Source organism: Bombina bombina, chromosome 6 (assembly GCF_027579735.1).
Source record: "Bombina bombina isolate aBomBom1 chromosome 6, aBomBom1.pri, whole genome shotgun sequence".
NCBI lineage: Eukaryota > Metazoa > Chordata > Amphibia > Anura > Bombinatoridae > Bombina > Bombina bombina.
Genome location: NC_069504.1, coordinates 869,117,897 through 869,135,254, shown reverse-complemented (window position 1 = coordinate 869,135,254; position 17,358 = coordinate 869,117,897). Strand labels below are relative to the sequence as shown.

The 17,358-nt window shown below is 36.6% G+C and overlaps 1 protein-coding gene across 1 annotated transcript in view; it reads left to right on the top strand.

Annotated features, from left to right (window-relative positions):
* Positions 1-4,886: 4,886 nt before the first annotated feature.
* FIS1 (fission, mitochondrial 1) overlaps positions 4,887-17,358 on the top strand; it is a 231,324-nt gene continuing 218,852 nt past the window's right edge. Inside the window, exon 1 of the mRNA XM_053718341.1 lies at positions 4,887-5,106. Coding sequence (XP_053574316.1) covers positions 5,062-5,106 — 45 coding nt within the window. The 5' untranslated portion in view covers positions 4,887-5,061. The remainder of the gene's footprint in view (positions 5,107-17,358) is intronic.

Sequence of the window (17,358 nt, the reverse complement as noted above, 5' to 3'; positions counted from 1 at the left end):
AAATGTTTCATTATTTTGACAGAGTAATTTACAATGAAACATTGTTACAGCTACTAAGAGATCTGATTACGTTACATTACCTGAGCAACACTTATACTTTATTGCCATAGTATTTCACTTGAAATAAGAACTACTATAATCAAGTTGAATTATAAGTGAGAAATGTAATAATAAATGAGCAGTTGTGATTCTTTATTGTATCCTTGTATGCAGATCATATCAAAGGTACCCAAGTTATAACAGAATACCAAGCCTTGAATATGAATCCAGCTGATTTGCCAACCCATGTTATTAACCTTTCCCAGAGGGTTGATGTTATAACAGCACATGTAAGAGAGTTACAACAAGAAAATGACCAATTAAAGAAGTACATTAATGAGCATCTAAAACCAATTACTCCTCAAATTCCAGAACCTACAGTTGGGCTACCTGACAAGTTAGGTGGTAATAGAGCCCTATAAAGAATGTTTAAAAATGCCTGCAAACGTATTATTATTTGCTCTGAAGCCAAAAACTTACCTTACAGACCACTACTAAAGTGCTTACAATAATTTAATTCCTCCAGGAGAGCCTAGGGCATGGGCAATTCATTTTTTTGAAAATGATCATCCAATTCTTAACTCACTCCCTCAGTTTATGGAAGCTATGTCATTGTTATATGAAGATCCTAACAAACAAGCCACTGCTGATTCCGCTATAAGATCCTTAAAGAAGTGGAAAAGGGCCGGGTTTGTGGATTATATCGCCGGCTTTAAAAGATGGAGTCAGAATACGCTATGGAATGATTCTGCCCTAAAGAACCAATTCCAAATCGGCTTGTCGGAGTCAGTGAAGGACGAATTGGCAAGAGTTGAGATGCCTGAAACCTTGGAAGATCTCATGACATTTTCTATCTCTGTAGATAGAAGAATTAGAGAAAGTCGAAAGGAGAGATTTTCTTCTGATCCTATACATAAGAAAACCAGTATTCCTTCAGATTTTTTTGACCCTAAGGAAGCTACCCAGATAACCTTCTCACAGGAAGTATGACTGTCCTATCGAACTGTTACCTTGGGGCTACTATACCCGTTTGGGCTATATACCCCTTATCCGAAGCTGAGTTGGCTCACTTAAAGGGCCATGAAACCCACATTTTTTCTTTCATGATTTAGAAAGAGAATGCCATTTTAAACATCTTTCTAATTTACTTATATTATCTAATTTGTTTTATTCTCTTGATATTCTTTGCTGAAAAGCATATCTAGATATGCTCAGTAAGCTGCTGATTGGTTGCTGCACATAGAAGCCTTGTGTGATTGGCTCACCATGTGCATTGCTTTTTCTTCAACTAAGGATATCTAAAAAAATGAAGCAAAATAAATAATGTTGTTTAAATTTGTATTCTCTATCTGAATCATGAAAGAAAGATTTTGGGTTTAGTGGCCCTTTAAGACAGTATCTGGATGATAACTTAAAGAAGGGGTTTATTAAACATTCAACCTCCCCAGCTAGGGCAGGAATGTTCTTTGTCAAAAACAAGGACAATTCACTTTGTCCTATCATAGATTACAGGAGAGTTAAACATTAGAACTAAAAGACTAGATATCCACTACCACTCATACCAAACTGATTGAAAGGCTACTAGGAGCTAAGATCTATAAAAAGCTGGATCTCCGTGGTACCCTACAAACCTTGTCAGAATAAGAGACGGAGATGAGTGGTTAACAGCCTTTCGCACGACGGTACGGTCCTGTTTGAATATAAATGTTATGCCCTTTGGTCTCTCAAATCTCCCAGCCACTTTTCAATATTTTCTAAACAATATATTTACGGCTAGATTTAGAGTTCTTGCGGCCAAAGGGGTGCGTTAGCTATGCGTGCTTTTTTTCCCCCCGCACCTTTTAAATACCGCTGGTATTTAGAGTTCACAGAATGGCTGCGTTAGGCTTCAAAAAAGGGAGCGTAGAGCATATTTAACGCCACTGCAACTCTCGATACCAGCGGTGCTTACGGACGCGGCCAGCTTCAAAAACGTGCTTGTGCACGATTCCCCCATAGAAATCAATGGGGCCATTTGAGCTGAAAAAAAAACCTAACACCTGCAAAAAAGCAGCGTTCAGCTCCTAACGCAGCCCCATTGTTTTCTATGGGGAAACACTTCATACGTCTGCACCTAACACCCTAACATGTACCCCGATCTAAACACCCTAACCTTACACTTATTAACCCCTAATCTGCCGCCCGCGCTATCGCTGACACCTGCATATTTTTTTAACCCCTAATCTGCCCCTCCGTACACCGCCGCTACCTACATTAATACCTATGAGTACCCCTAATCTGCTGCCCCTAACACAGCCGACCCCTATATTATATTTATTAACCCCTAATCTACTCACCCGCCACAACCGTCCGCCTCCACCTACCTACAATAATTAACCCCTAATCTCTGCCGACCGAACCGCTACCGCTACTATAATAAATGTATTAACCCCTAATCCGCCTCACTCCCGCCTCAATAACCTATAATAAATAGTATTAACCCCTAATCTGCCCTCCCTAACATCGCCGACAACCTAACTTCAAACATTAACCCTAGTCTGCAGACCGGAGCTCACCGCTATTCTAATAAATTTTTTAAACTCCCTAAAGCTAAGGTCTAACCCTAACCCTAACACCCCCCTAAGTTAAATATAATTTTATTCTAACGAAATAATTAACTATTATTAAATAAATTATTCCTATTTAAAGCTAAATACTTACCTGTAAAATAAATTATAATTATATTGTAGCTATTTTAGGATTAATATTTATTTTACAGGCAACTTTGTATTTATTTTAACCAGGTACAATAGCTATCAAATAGTTAATAACTATTTAATAGTTACCTAGTTAAAATAATTACAAAATTACCTGTAAAATAAATCCTAACCTAAGTTACAATTAAACCTAACACTACACTATCAATAAATTAATTAAATACAATACCTACAATTATCTACAATTTAAACCTAACACTACACTATCAATAAATTAATTAAATACAATACCTACAAATAAATACAATTAAATAAACTAACTAAAGTACAAAAAATAAAAAAGAACTAAGTTACAAAAAATAAAAAAATATTTACAAACATTAGAAAAATATTACAACAATTTTAAACTAATTACACCTACTCTAAGCCCCCTAATAAAATAACAAAGACCCCCAAAATAAAAAAATGCCCTACCCTATTCTAATTAAAAAAGTTCAAAGCTCTTTTACCTTACCAGCCTGAAAAGGGCCATTTGCGGGGCAATGCCCCAAATAATTCGAGCTCTTTTGCCTGTAAAAAAAAACATACAATTCCCCCCCCCCAACATTACAACCCACCACCCCTCATACCCCTAATCTAAACCCAAACCCCCCTTTAAATAAACCTAACACTAAGCCCCTGAAGATCTTCCTACCTTATCTTTACCTCGCCGGGGTATCACACACCGATATCACACATTCAATATTGGATTCTCGGAGGAATAAGGGTCAACTTCAGTATCTTGTGAAGTGGAAGGGTTATAGTTCGGATGAGGATTCTTGGGAGCCTGCATCTAATCTGTCGGCTCTGAGACTTGTCTAACAATTCCATCACCGACATCCAAATAGACCTAGACCATGAACCCCTGGGTGGTTCATTTGGGGTGGGGGTTCTGTAACACTAACTTGCTTATTGAGTTACTTATTACATCAGTGCAGAACCTTCTTCCACATATTTTCCCTCCCTGCACCTTTAAAAGGTTTTATACGCCCCTTTCATAATGGCTATTTAAGCCTCTCTATCAGTTTAATCTTTGCTTGGTATTGTTTGCTATGCTGAGCATTTTGGGAGATTCTCTTTCCAGAGTTAAATATTTAACAGCTTCGTTTCTATCTAAAGTATCTCAGTGTCATAACCAGATTCTACAGCCTTGTGCTTCTATCAGCTTGCTCAAGTGGATTTACCATGGTTTCAGGCTGTCTCTGTTGTCCGTGGAATTGCTTGAGATCAGCACTTCAACCTCTTACAGGCCGGGGTGTGACGTCACTCTCGCTTCGGCCTCTGTTCAGCGTCCCACGCTGTTTGTTACCGGTAAGCAAGACTATGCTAATTTTACTAACAGTTATGCGCATAAAGTATTGTCCACGAGCACCTTACAATGAAACATTGTTACAGCTACTAAGAGATCTGATTTCGTTACATTACCTGAGCAACACATATTTTATTGCCATAGTATTTCACTTGAAATAAGAACTACTATAATCAAGTTGAATTATAAGTGAGAAATGTAATAATAAATGAGCAGTTGTGATTCTTTATTGTATCCTTGTATGCAGATCATATCAAAGGTACCCAAGTTATAACAGCACAGTAACATTTCAGCAACTAAACAGGTCACCTTGCACACTTGGATGAAACTGGTAAGGTCGAATCTGCAGCAAATACACAATAGTCTTAAAATGATATGCTATTGTAATAGCAGATTAGAGCATGTATTTTCCAACTATAATTGCCCTTTTATTTTGACATTCAGGTTCCTTTTAGAATATTACATATCAGAAATTGTCTTGTAAAATATCAAGTGTAAATAAAACCAGTGATTCTAGTTTTTTTTTTTTTTTTTTTTAAATCTCTATAACGCAAAAGTTCTGTCTTTGTATGTCTGAAGATTTCAAAATCAACAAAAAAATAATTTTCACAAGAAACGTGTTTACACATATATCGACTACAAGGAAAAAATAAAAATAAAGCGTTAGTAACATAAAATGTGCATTATCCAACACATCTATATTGCGAGAAGTTATCTGCCAAGGTTAAACTACCAATACCCATACTAAAGATGGATGCTAAAAGCGTTATCTCATAATAAGGAGCCGAGTACAACAGCCGCCATATTACGTAAGGTATTACTGCCCAAAACGAACGTGTCTGGCTGGCATCTGTCACGATGCATCCAGTAAATAGCAGATACTTTTAAATCCGGAACTGTCGCAGTGTCGTAGACTTGCTATAGAAGTCGCTGAATTGTGGGTAGCAGCATCCAGTCCGCTTCCGATCAGCAATCATAATGGAGGCCGTATTAAATGACTTAGTTGCAGTCGAGGATTTAATGGTGAGGACTGAACTGTCAACTTTTTGTATTTTCTTATTAATCAGAGTGGACAATCACTAAATATTTATATTACAGGAGATACAGTGTAACTAATCACGTTATAGGTGTTTTACTAAACACATTTTTGGGTCACTTCGTTTGGACAGCTCATGTTGTATGTAACATATTATGAGATACATGGAGGGTGTGGTGATTGCATCTTGTGACAACTCTGTCACTGTTATTAGCTATATGACTATAACTAGTGACCCTCAAAGCGTACTCTTGTAGTGTGAACTATATAAATTGTGTAGTTGCATTCAAATCACTAAAAATCTCTGGACCGACATAAACTAGTTTTTTTAAAAGTATAATGATCAATGTGTGATGCACTTATCTGGCTTATAATGATGTCATGTTGTTAACATCTAATGACACCTCACTTGTTTACCAAGCTGATCTATATAACTTCTCTGAACTAAAGTCACATGCTATTGTTCTCCTGTAAAATACATAGTGACTTAAACTATTGCTAGCAAGAAACAAACACAAAACAATGATGTATCTTTATAGCTGGGCTGCCTGTCATGCAGTGATTTAACTTTTTCTGCCTGTTTAGAAAAAGTACAACAGTGATTTTACCCTAACCACCAGTCATTTGGCTCCTTGATTTACCAGGTAGAAACACATATCTGTGATTTAAACCCTTGTCTGCCTGATACACACCCAGTTAATTAGTGATTTAACCCTTCTATTTACTGTAACACATACAAGGTATGTTACTGTTACAGGTCCTGATGTTTGGGAGATAAATTCAAGCACCCCATTAGAGCTGCACAAACTAATTGATGATGATAATAATAGATTATGAAAATGGTTCTCAAGGAATCTCATTATAGATTAGTTGGTCTATGCACCAACTGCTTCACTCCAATAAGCTCCTGCACACGTTATTGTGTTTTATGGTTATGCCATTAGTCTAAAGAAAGTCTACAGACATTTACTTTTCACTTTTTCAGGACAGTATAAGTTCACAACTACTCCTGGCTTATGTGCAACCCAGAAATAGGAGTCATCATTTGGATTGTTTATATTAACCTCTTAAAGGGACAGTTCACCCAAAAAATTGTCTCCCCTTTAAATTGTTCTCAATTATTCATTTTACCTACTGGAGTGTTTTAAATTGTTTACAAGTAGCTCCTTTACCCATAATTTGGCATTTGAAATAGCTGATTTAGCTTGTGGTTTCCCAACCTATACTGAAAGTTTCTATACAGGAGTATATTCTATAGAATAGCCTAAGTGAACACAGCCAGCAGAAGAGATTACACTCTCAGTGGGGGGCATGATAGTTAAGTAATTAAATGATAATTTCCATTGTTCTCTCTAAGTATTGAGCTTTGGTTTTCTAGACAAATATAAGATAAGGAAGCAAGTGTGTGTACATAAAAGTGATAACATAATGAGATCTGATATTACCTGAAGCTCAACCCATTCTAATAGGCTGTGGTTTAAAGGCACAAAACCAGCTACTTCATGTATATATATAAATAAACCGAAAAATGCAATTTCTCCTACATTTTATTCTCTGCAGCTTGTATAACAAGTCATTGAAAATACATTAATATAAAAACAATTTTACAGTGTACTGTCCCTTTAAGGACCAAGGCCATTTTTCAATTTCTTTCCCTTAAAGGGATATTCCAGCCAAAATTTAAACCACATGGGTGCATTTCTGTATTGAACATAAGAAATTTTGTAATATACATGCGTTAGCAAAATGCTTCTAATAAAAGCTATAGCTGTTGCAAAAGTGTATTTAAGTATGCACCGTGCACCAGCATTTTAAACCAAACACTTGTTTGGACAGCCTAAAGTGCTTGTACCATCTGGTAATGACTCAATTTGTTAATTGCTGACATAATACAAGTCCCACTGATTATCTGAGCAGCTACATTATTTAAAATGTGGGTGCAGTGAAAATATCTAGCTATGCTTCACATGCACATGCAGAGAAAAATGTTAACACTAAACAGTGATAACTCTTAATAGAAGCATTTTTGCCAATACATATATTTTTCTATTCAAAGATGCAATAAATCTATGTGCATTTATATTTTGGCTGGAATGTCCCTTTAAAGGACCAGGGCTATTTTTACATTTCTGCGGGTGTTTGTGTTTAGCTGTAATTTTCCTCTTACTCATTTACTGTACCCACGCATATTATATACCGTTTTTCTCTCCACTAAATGGGACTTTCTAAAGATACCATTATTTTCATCATATCTTATAATTTATTATTAAAAATATTATAAAATATGAGGAAAAAATGGAAAAAAAAACACACTTTTTCTAACTTTGACCCCAAAATCTGTTACACATCTACAACCACCAAAAAACAACCATGCTAAATAGTTTCTAAATTTTGTCCCTCAGTTTAGAAATACCCAATGTTAACATGTTCTTTGCTTTTTTTGCAAGTTATAGGGAAATAAATACAAGAAGCACTATTTCAAAACCACTTTTTTTTCAAAATGAGCGCTAGTTACATTGGAACCCTGATATCTGTCAGGAATACCTGAATATCCCATTGACATGTATATATATTTTTTTTTAGAAGACATCCCAAAGTATTGATCTAGGCCCATTTTGGTATATTCCATGCCACCATTTTCACCGCCAAATGCGATCAAATAAAATAAAAATTGTTCACTTTTTCACAAACTTTAGGTTCTCTCACAGAAATTATTTACAAACAACTTATGCAATTATGGCATAAATGGTTTGTAAATGTTTCTCTGGGATCCCCTTTGTTCAGAAATAGCAGACTTATATGGCTTTGGGCGTTGCTTTTTGGTAATTAGAAGGCTGCTAAATGCCACTGTGCACCACACGTGTTTTTATGCCAGCAGTGAAGGGGTTAATTAGGGAGCTTGTAGAGTTAATTTTAGCTAAGTGTAGTGTAGTAGACAACCCAAAGTATTGATCTAGGCCCATTTTTGGTATATTTCATGCCACCATTTCACTGCCAAATGCGATCAAATTTAAAAAAAACTTAATTTTTTTCGCAGTTTAGGTTTCTCACTGAAATTATTTACAAACAGCTTGTTGCAATTATGGCACAAATGGTTGTAAATGCTTCTCTGGGATCCCCCTTTGTTCAGAAATAGCAGACATATATGACTTTTGGCGTTGCTTTCTGGTAATTAGAAGGCCGCTAAAATGCTGCTGCTTATCACACGTGTATTATGGCTAGCAGTGAAGGGGTTAATTAGGTAGTTTGTAGGGAGCTTGCAGGGTTAATTTCAGCTTTAGTGTAGAGCTCAGCCTCCCACCTGACACATCAGACCCCCTGATCCCTCCCAAACAGCTCCCTTCCCTCCCCCACCCCACAATTGTCCCCGCCATCTTAAGTACTGGCAGAAAGTCTGCCAGTACTAAAATAAAAGGTTTTTAAAAATGTTTTAAATTTTTTTTTTTTTACATATGCTGTGGTGTAGCATCCCCCCTTAGCCCCCAACCTCCCTGATCCCCCCCAAAAACAGCTCTCTAAACCTCCCCATCTGGCCTTATTGGGGGCCATCTTGGGTACTGGGGGCAGCTGTCTGCAGTACCCAGTTTGCAAAAAAAAGTATTTTTTTTTTTTTTTTTTCTGTAGTGTAGCTTCCCCCCCCCCCCCCCCCCACAGACCAACCCCCACCACCTGCCTGATCCTTTTTTTTTTATTTTTTTTTATCCTTTTTTAAAAAATTTTACACCAACTTTTTCTGTAGTGTAGCGGTTCCCACCTGCTCCCTCCCTGTGCACGTGCCCTCCCGTGCATTGCGCGCCCCCGGACATCCCCGCGCCACGATCCTGCCCCCCTCCACATCCACCGATCATCATCGATGGCCGCCACACAGGCTCCCACCCACCAACGATACCGGCCATCGATGTCCGGTGCAGAGAGGGCCACAGAGTGGCTCTCTCTGCATCGGATGGCCAAGGGGTGTTATTGCAGGATGCCTCGATATCAAGGCATCACTGCAATAACCGGAAAGCGGCTGGAAGCGAGCAGGATCGCTTCCAGCCGCTTTAAACCCCTAATGTCGTACAGGGTACGTCGCTGGTCTTTTAAGACCAGGTTGTGTGCGACGTACCCTGTACGACACGCGTCGTTAAGGGGTTAAATCAAGTGATTTGGGAATATGTATTGCTCTAGATTGTTTGGAGTTATTTGATGTGCACTATTATCTGTGTGCACAATTATTAGCAGAATGCTTGCTATTGCTGATTATATGTACTGTATAGATAAATGTATAAGGCTTTGTCCTGTTATTGATATATAGTCCTTAGTGCTTTTGACTTTGTTTCTTTAAGGGTTTTTTTTTTTTTTGTATTTTTGTTATATGTACATATGGAACCTGTCAGCCGCAGTTTGCCTCTGGCAGACAGAATTCCCTGGCAGACTGTAACATTGCACGCAAGCGCAAAAAAATAGCCCGGCTGCCATATGGAGGTTTTGCAGCCGTGCTTGAAAGGCTATTAAAGGGGACAGTCTAGTCAAAATTAAACTTTCATTATTCAGATAGGACATGTAATTTTAATCAACTTTCCAATTTACTTTTATAATCAAATTTGCTTTTTTCTCTTGGTATTCTTAGTTTAAACTAAACCTAGGTAGGCTCATATGCTAATTTCTAAGCCCTTGAGGGCTGCCTCTAATCACATGCTTTTTAAATTGTTTTCCACAAGATAACACTGTGTTCAGACACAGACATTTATTTAAGATTTAGCACAACACCATGCTAAATGCAAGACAACAGATAATAAACAGTCACAGTCATGTGATCAGGGGGCTGTCAGAAGGTTCTTAGATACAAGGTAATTACAGAGGTAAACATTATTAATATAACTGTGTTGGTTATGCAAAACTGGGGGAATGGGTAATAAAGGGATTATCTATATTTTGAAAAAATAACAATTCTATTGTAGACTGTCCCTTTAAACCCAAATATTTTCTTTCATGATTCATATCCAGCTAAATGTAGCCACCAATCAGCAAGCACTATCCAGGGTCTGAACCAAAAATAGGCTGGCTCCTAAGCTTTCATTCCTACTTATTCATATAAAGATACCAAGAAAACAAAGAAAATTTGATAATAGGAGTAAATTAGAAAGTTGCATGCTCCATCTGAATCATGAAAAAAAACAAAAAAAACATTTGGGTTTAGTATCCTTTAAGTAACACAAAGCTGTGCTGCAGAGGTAGAGTTGCACCGGTTATCTTTGTCAAGCAAAGTTTCCAGGTCCAGAAGTGCATTATAATAGTTTTCAGGCCCCCTTTTTTAGGAGCCATTAAGCCCAATATTTGTCAGGTTCTTTATCTTACCATACATATATAAAAATGGCGATGGTGTTACATAGCATTGCTCAAGCATGAAACGCCAAATTGGCTTAGAGAACAAAATTATTTGTAAAGAGTCCTGGAGTGTATTTTTGCCATAGCATAGCAAAATTATTCATCATTTATCTAATAGATGTTATTTATTTGTAAAGTGCAGCCATATTATGTAAGAGAGGATGGGTCTGTCCTTATGTGTTTATACTCAAGATATATAATATGTACACACTCTTTTTCCCTAGCGCCTAAAATGTTTAGTTGTTCGTCGGTTCTCTATTCTGTCTTCTCCAAAGACTCAATTAATCAAGCCATGGGGGACAGGGGCATACATATGCACCCCTTTCCGCCCTAGCTCGCCTCTAGCGGGCAGCAGTCCGCTGTCGGTATTCAGCATTGCATGCAAACGCTATTTTGGGCTTGCGTGTAACACTTCCCCCAGCCAATCACGCACAAGAAGGAGCTGTCAATCTCCCCAGTCGGAGAAGAGGCTATCGTCTGATGACCGCTGCTTGATAAATACTTACTGCAGGTTCTTTTGTGAGAACCTGTAGTCATAACGAAGCGCTTGATATATCGAGCCCATAGTAGTCAACCTCTGCCTTATGTGTGTAACTGATTATAAGAGAGGTTAGTAGTAGGAAGTAATTAAAGGGGCGGCAAACGCCTTGTAATTACAAGACATATATGTTCTTTTTATATAAAATAACATATCATCCAAGTCTAAACATCTGCAATTAACTTATCTGTCTTAGACTGCAGACAACAAGACTAGCCATTGCTAAAATGTTATTATAAAGTGTATTGTTTTTCAGCTGTTATCAGCTAAATCCAATTAGGGAAAGATATGTAGCAGGATTAAGTTTTATGAATTAGAAAATCCTCATTTTCGGAGCTGAATTACATGAGAAGTGGGCAAGATTAATAAAAAAAAAACTGCAAAGTTGTTTTTATATCTTGGTTTTTACTGTCCCTTTAAGAGCTTGTATACAAACACAAAAACAATCAATAAAAAAAGTTTCTGCAAACTTTTATATATGTTAAAGGGACATTAAACCCAATTTTTTTTCTTTCATGATTCAGGTAGAGAATACAATTTTAAACAACATTCCAATTTACTTCTATTATCTAATTTGCTTCATTCTTAAGATATCCTTTGTTTAAAAATAGCAATGCACATGGGTGAGCCAATCACACAAGGCATTTATGTGCATCCACCAATCAGCAGCTTCTGAGCCTATCTAGATATGCTTTTCAGCAAAGGATATCAAGAGAATGAAGCAAATTAGATAATAGAAGTAAATTAGAAAGTTGTTTAAAATTGCATGCTCTTTCTAAATCATGAAAGAAAAAAAAAATTGGGTTTATTGTCCCTTTAAAGGACCATGAAACCATTTTTTTTCTTTCTTTCATGATACAGATAGATCATTCAATTTTAAACAACGTTCTACTTTACAATGATCAAATTTACTTTGTTCTTTTGGTATCCTTTGTTGAAGGAGCAGCAATGCACTACTGGAAGTTAGATGAACACATCAAGTAAGCCAATCACAAGAGGCATATATGTGCAGCCACCAATCAGCAGCTAGCTCCCAGTAGTGCTTTATTGCTCCTGAGCCAACCTAGGTATTATTTTTAATAAAATATAGCATGAGAACGAGGCAAATTAGATCAAAGAAGTACATTGGAAAGTTATTTAAAATTGCATGATTTATCTGAATCATAAAATAAACATTTTGGGTTTCATATCCCTTTTAAAAGGGCAGTAAACATGTTCAGATTTTTTAATAAAATGTTTAGTTCTGCATTATGAAACTACAATGCAATATATTTTCATTACCCCCAAGGCAAAACACTGTGCAATGTGCGATCTCATCGCAGAAAATGTGCTATGTCTGCAGAAAGACCGGCCGTGACAGTTAAACTTTTTTTTGCCTGCACTTTTAATTTCTACCTGCAGGTGTCACTGTTCCGTTCTATCTCAGTGTAAATATTTACTATGTTCCTCTCTATTCAATTTCCTCCCCCTTTCTGAACTCCAGTGCGGTATAGGGTAACAGCACATTGCAGAGAAGGTAAATCGGGGATTAACAAATTTATTCTAGGAGTCCAGGAGCCAACCAATACTACTTAGGAGCCAGATTTAGTTTTTTAATAAATGTGTGTAAATGTTAATGTATGTGTGAATGTTTTTATGTATGTGTGTTAATGTGTGTGTATGTTAATATTAGGGATGCACCAAAATTTCGGTTGCAGAAACGTTTCAGCCGAAAATAGAATTTGTTTTTTTTTCAGTTTTTTTTTTTTTTTTTGCCTGTTATTTTCGGTAAAATTATTGTGTAGCATATTTCAAATTTGATGCTAGCCTAGAGCTGCTGTTTGAGTTCATTATGTGACTTACTGTTTTGCATATAATAATTTGTTTTCTAGGACTATACTTTTATTTGGATAATTATTAAAAAACAAAAAAAAACCTGGTAAATCTGATTCTGTTACACAGAACTAAATACAGAATAATACAGTATATTGATATTTATTGATATTTAATAGTTTTAAGTCGGGATGCAGAAACATTTTGGCCGAAAATGGCATTATCGGGGTTTTTTTTTTTTTTTTTTTTTCGGTTTCGTTTTATTTTGCCTGTTTTTTTTTTTTTCTTGGTAAAAATTATTGTTTTAAGATCTTTTTTTTTTTGTCCAATTTTTGTGTGTTACTTTAAATAAAAGTGTGGTTATCTTATTGGCTTTCAATTTCTCAATTCAGATTTATTCATTAAATAGTCTAATTATGCAAAAAAAAAAAAAATAATTTGAAAAAAATAAATTTTCGGTTTTCGGCCAAGTGCGTCCTGGATTTTCTGGTTCCGTTTCGGTCCAGAATTGGCATATATTAGTGTGTGTATACTGAGAGAGAGAGTCTCTCATTTCTAAGTGCCATCCTTTAGGAAGCATATAGTATACATCAGCAGTATAAGCATGGAGCAGCACCTTCTCCAAAATAAGCATTTAGACTACAGTAGAGCAGCTTACCAGGCAGACTGACACTGTGGGAATGTACAGCAGACATCAGCGAGGCTGTACATGAGCCGGTCCTCATGCACACCGAGTAAGGGCAAAAAATGCAGCAACACTGGCTCCTCAGAGACACTGCAGAAAAAAATCTCATTGCAGAAAATGGGGGGGGGGGAAAGTTCTGCCTCTGGGTTCATTACAGGTAGAAAACCCTTTATCCAAACTGCTTAGGATCAGAAAGGGTTTGGATTTCAGAAAAGTTTTAAATAAAATACACTACACTGTATTTCAGGGGCATTTGGGGCACATTTATAAAATTTAACCAGAGATCTGATCTCTGGTTAATTTTTATATGCGCTAATTGCTACCGCAAATTCACAGTAGCAATAACCAGTCCCTTGTAATGGCTGTTTATTTATTGCTCTCCCACAAACGGGCAAATTTGCCCGTTTGCAGGTGTGCGATAAATTAGCGATCCACTTGTAATCTAGCCCAATATCTTATGTCATAATGCAGCGTATGCAACCCAAAGGTAGATTTTATAATTTTAATACTTTTGTATACATAGTACCCTCAGAAAGATATCACCTGATTACAGCACTGTACTATTTGTTGTTTTAAATAAACAGACTGTTTGCATTTCAGAACAAACAAACCAAATACACAGGCAGATAAGCTTGTGATTTACAGATAGGGAAAATTAGTACTTATTCTAAAATCTAAACATATTAAATAAAATAAATAAGTTTGGCTTTTACAAATCTGGATTTGGGGATTTGTACCTGTATTTATTTTGCCCCATTTCATGCATTTTAGCTCTGAAAATGGGACATTTCTACTTCTCAGAACATGAAAAGCACCCTGCTGACTTCTCAAGGCTAATCATACTACATATCTTTCACTAACTGGCTATGACTGATGGCTTTGTTGCTAGCCTTGTTGTCTGCAGACTAAATCCCAGATTGGTTCTTCCAAATAAGGCTAAATTTTGACATAAAAAAGAGGACATGGGAACCACTCACATCAGTCACTTTTAGAAAATGCTGAATAATCAAATGTTTCTGTAACGTTTTTATTTAAATGTATATAAAAACACACAAGTAGCTATATAACCTGCAATAAAAATATAATAAAATCAAGATTAGAGGGAATCGGTGAAACCCAACATTTTTTTGTTTTATGTCCATGACATTTTTTTGTTTTATGTCCCTTTTAAATGTCTTTTTAAAGGGACACTCAAGCTTTATTACATTTTCATGATTCAGATAGAGCATGTAATTTTAAACAACTTTCCAATTTACTTCCATTAAAAAAAATGTGCACAGTCTTTTATATTTACACTCAGACTATACGTATATGCATTTGTGATTGGCTGATTGCTATCACATGGTACAGGGGGAGTGGAAATATACATAACTTTAAAATGTGTTAGAAAATAATCTACTACTCATTTGAAATTCAGAGTAAATGCTATTGTATTGTCTTGTTATCTTGCATTTGTTGATTATGCAAATCTGCTGTGTTTACTGGTCCTTTAAGTCAATTTTAGACACTCCATAGATATCATATGGATTCAGGCCTGTTCCATATATGCATTAGAAAATGAATCCACTTAGGTGTGGTACAAACCGTACCTAATTCATATTCACTCTTAAAGGGCCACTAAACCCAAAATCTTTCTTTCATGATTCAGATAGAGAATACAAATTTAAACATTACAATTTACTTCTATTTATTTTGCTTAATTTTTTATACATCCTTAGTTGAAGAAAAAGCAATGCACATGGTGAGCCAATCACAAGAGGCTTCTATGTGCAGCAACCAATCAGCAGCTACTGAGCATATCTAGATATGCTTTTCAGCAAAGAATATCAAGAGAATAAAACAAATTAGATAATATAAGTAAATTTAGAAAGATGTTTAAAATTGCATTCTCTTTCTAAACCATGAAAGAAAAAATGAGGGTTTCATGGCCCTTTAAGCAAAGAGCGTTCTCCCAGTGAATGCTCACTAAGTACAGATGCAGTCTTGAATGTGCTTTGAAAATGCCTCACTGTCTTTACAATTGAAGACCTGGGACATCACAGAGCCGGAGACCTGGTGAATAAACTACTAAAGCCTGCTGAGACCACACAAATGAGCAATATGTTTTGGATTTCACCGTTATCAAGTTTAAATAAAAGGGGTGCAACTTTACTGTGATGAGTTCCTTAATTAGCTTTTGACAAATCTTAGAAGCCTTGGAATTCAGCATGATTGCTTCTATCAAATAAGGGGCTTCGCTATCTTTTTAGTGGGTGAGAGAGGCAGCCCCATGATTTTGTTCCATATGCTTATTGGTCTTTCAGGTGATTTTGCTGAGGTTCACCTGATAAACATCTGGGAGAGTGATCCCTTGATAGAAGCAGATTGCTTGTCCATTCATGAGAGCCCCACTCCCCCACAGCCAAAACAATAAGGAAGTGCCTGTTATAGGCTAGATTACGAGTAGAGTGCTAATTACTGCTTGCAAACAAACTCTTCTCAACTTTGGATTTTTGCACGTCAGATATCGTGCGTATTACAAGTTGAAAGTAAAAAGTTTTCGCTTCTGCCTTAACCTGATTCGTGCAAAAAGCAGAACGTCTTATTATATCGTGTTAACATATTCCTGATAGACTTCAATGGAGCATGAAAAGTGTGGTGGGAGAGAGCTAACGCCCTACTTGTGCGCTAACTCGATTTTCTTAAGTGTGCTAACCCGACATGATTATATATATATATATATATATATATATATATAACACACAAACACACACACACACTTTATTAAAATGAAATTGCATAAAAATTATTTTACTTGTTTTTGGCTACTTAACTGCAAAGGGCTCCAATATGCGCACACACTGTATGAGCTCAAAATTCCAAGTCCTAAGCTACTAGCCATTTACTCGCCACTTCTAATCCCACCCACACCCACTACTTCACCCCCCTGTTGGTGTTGCCTTTTGCGCACGCATCCTCAAAGCAATGTTGGCTGCGCTAGGCAGCCAAAAGAATGTTGGCTGCGCGCGCAGCCAAAAGAATCCACCTGGATGCAGCATAGGCAAACAAAGCCTAAAAAAAAAAATATGCAACCACCCGCACGAAAAAACACGTGACCGCCCGCATGAAGTATAACAAAAAAAACTAACCTGCCGCACAAAGTATTAACAAACACCTAAACCGCCAACCCCCACATCGCAAAATAAAGTAATTAACCCCTAATCCGCAAATAACATAATTAACATATTAACCCCTAAACCGTCAACCCCCCACATCGTAATAAACCTAATTAACCTATTAACTCCTAAACTGCCAACCCCCCCCACATTGCAAATCACTCATTTAATTACTAAGCCCCCCTAACCTAACACCCCCTGAATTAACCCCAATACTAAGTTACAAATAAAATAATAAAACCTAACATTAAATTACAAAAAAGAAAAAAAACTCTAAAATTACAGAAAAAAATAAACAAAAATAAAAATAATTAAACCTAAACCCTATGAAAATAAAAAAAGCCTCCCCCCCCCAAAATAAAAACACCCCCTAATCTAAACTACCAATAGCCCTTAAAAGGGCCTTTTGTAGGGCATTGCCCTAAGTTCCCCCCTAACAGTAAAAAGCTAACTCTGAAAAAACCTAAACTACCCATTGTCCCTAAAGGGGGATTTGTATGGGCATTGCCCTTAAAAGGACATTCAGCTCTTTTACTGCCCTTAAAAGGGCGATCAGCTTTTTTACAGCCCATTAAATTCCTAATTTTAAAAAAAAAAAATCCTAAAACTAAGCCCCAAATAGGTACTCGCCGTTCCTGAAGTCCAGACGGCTCCATCATCTTCTATCTTCATCCGGAGCGAA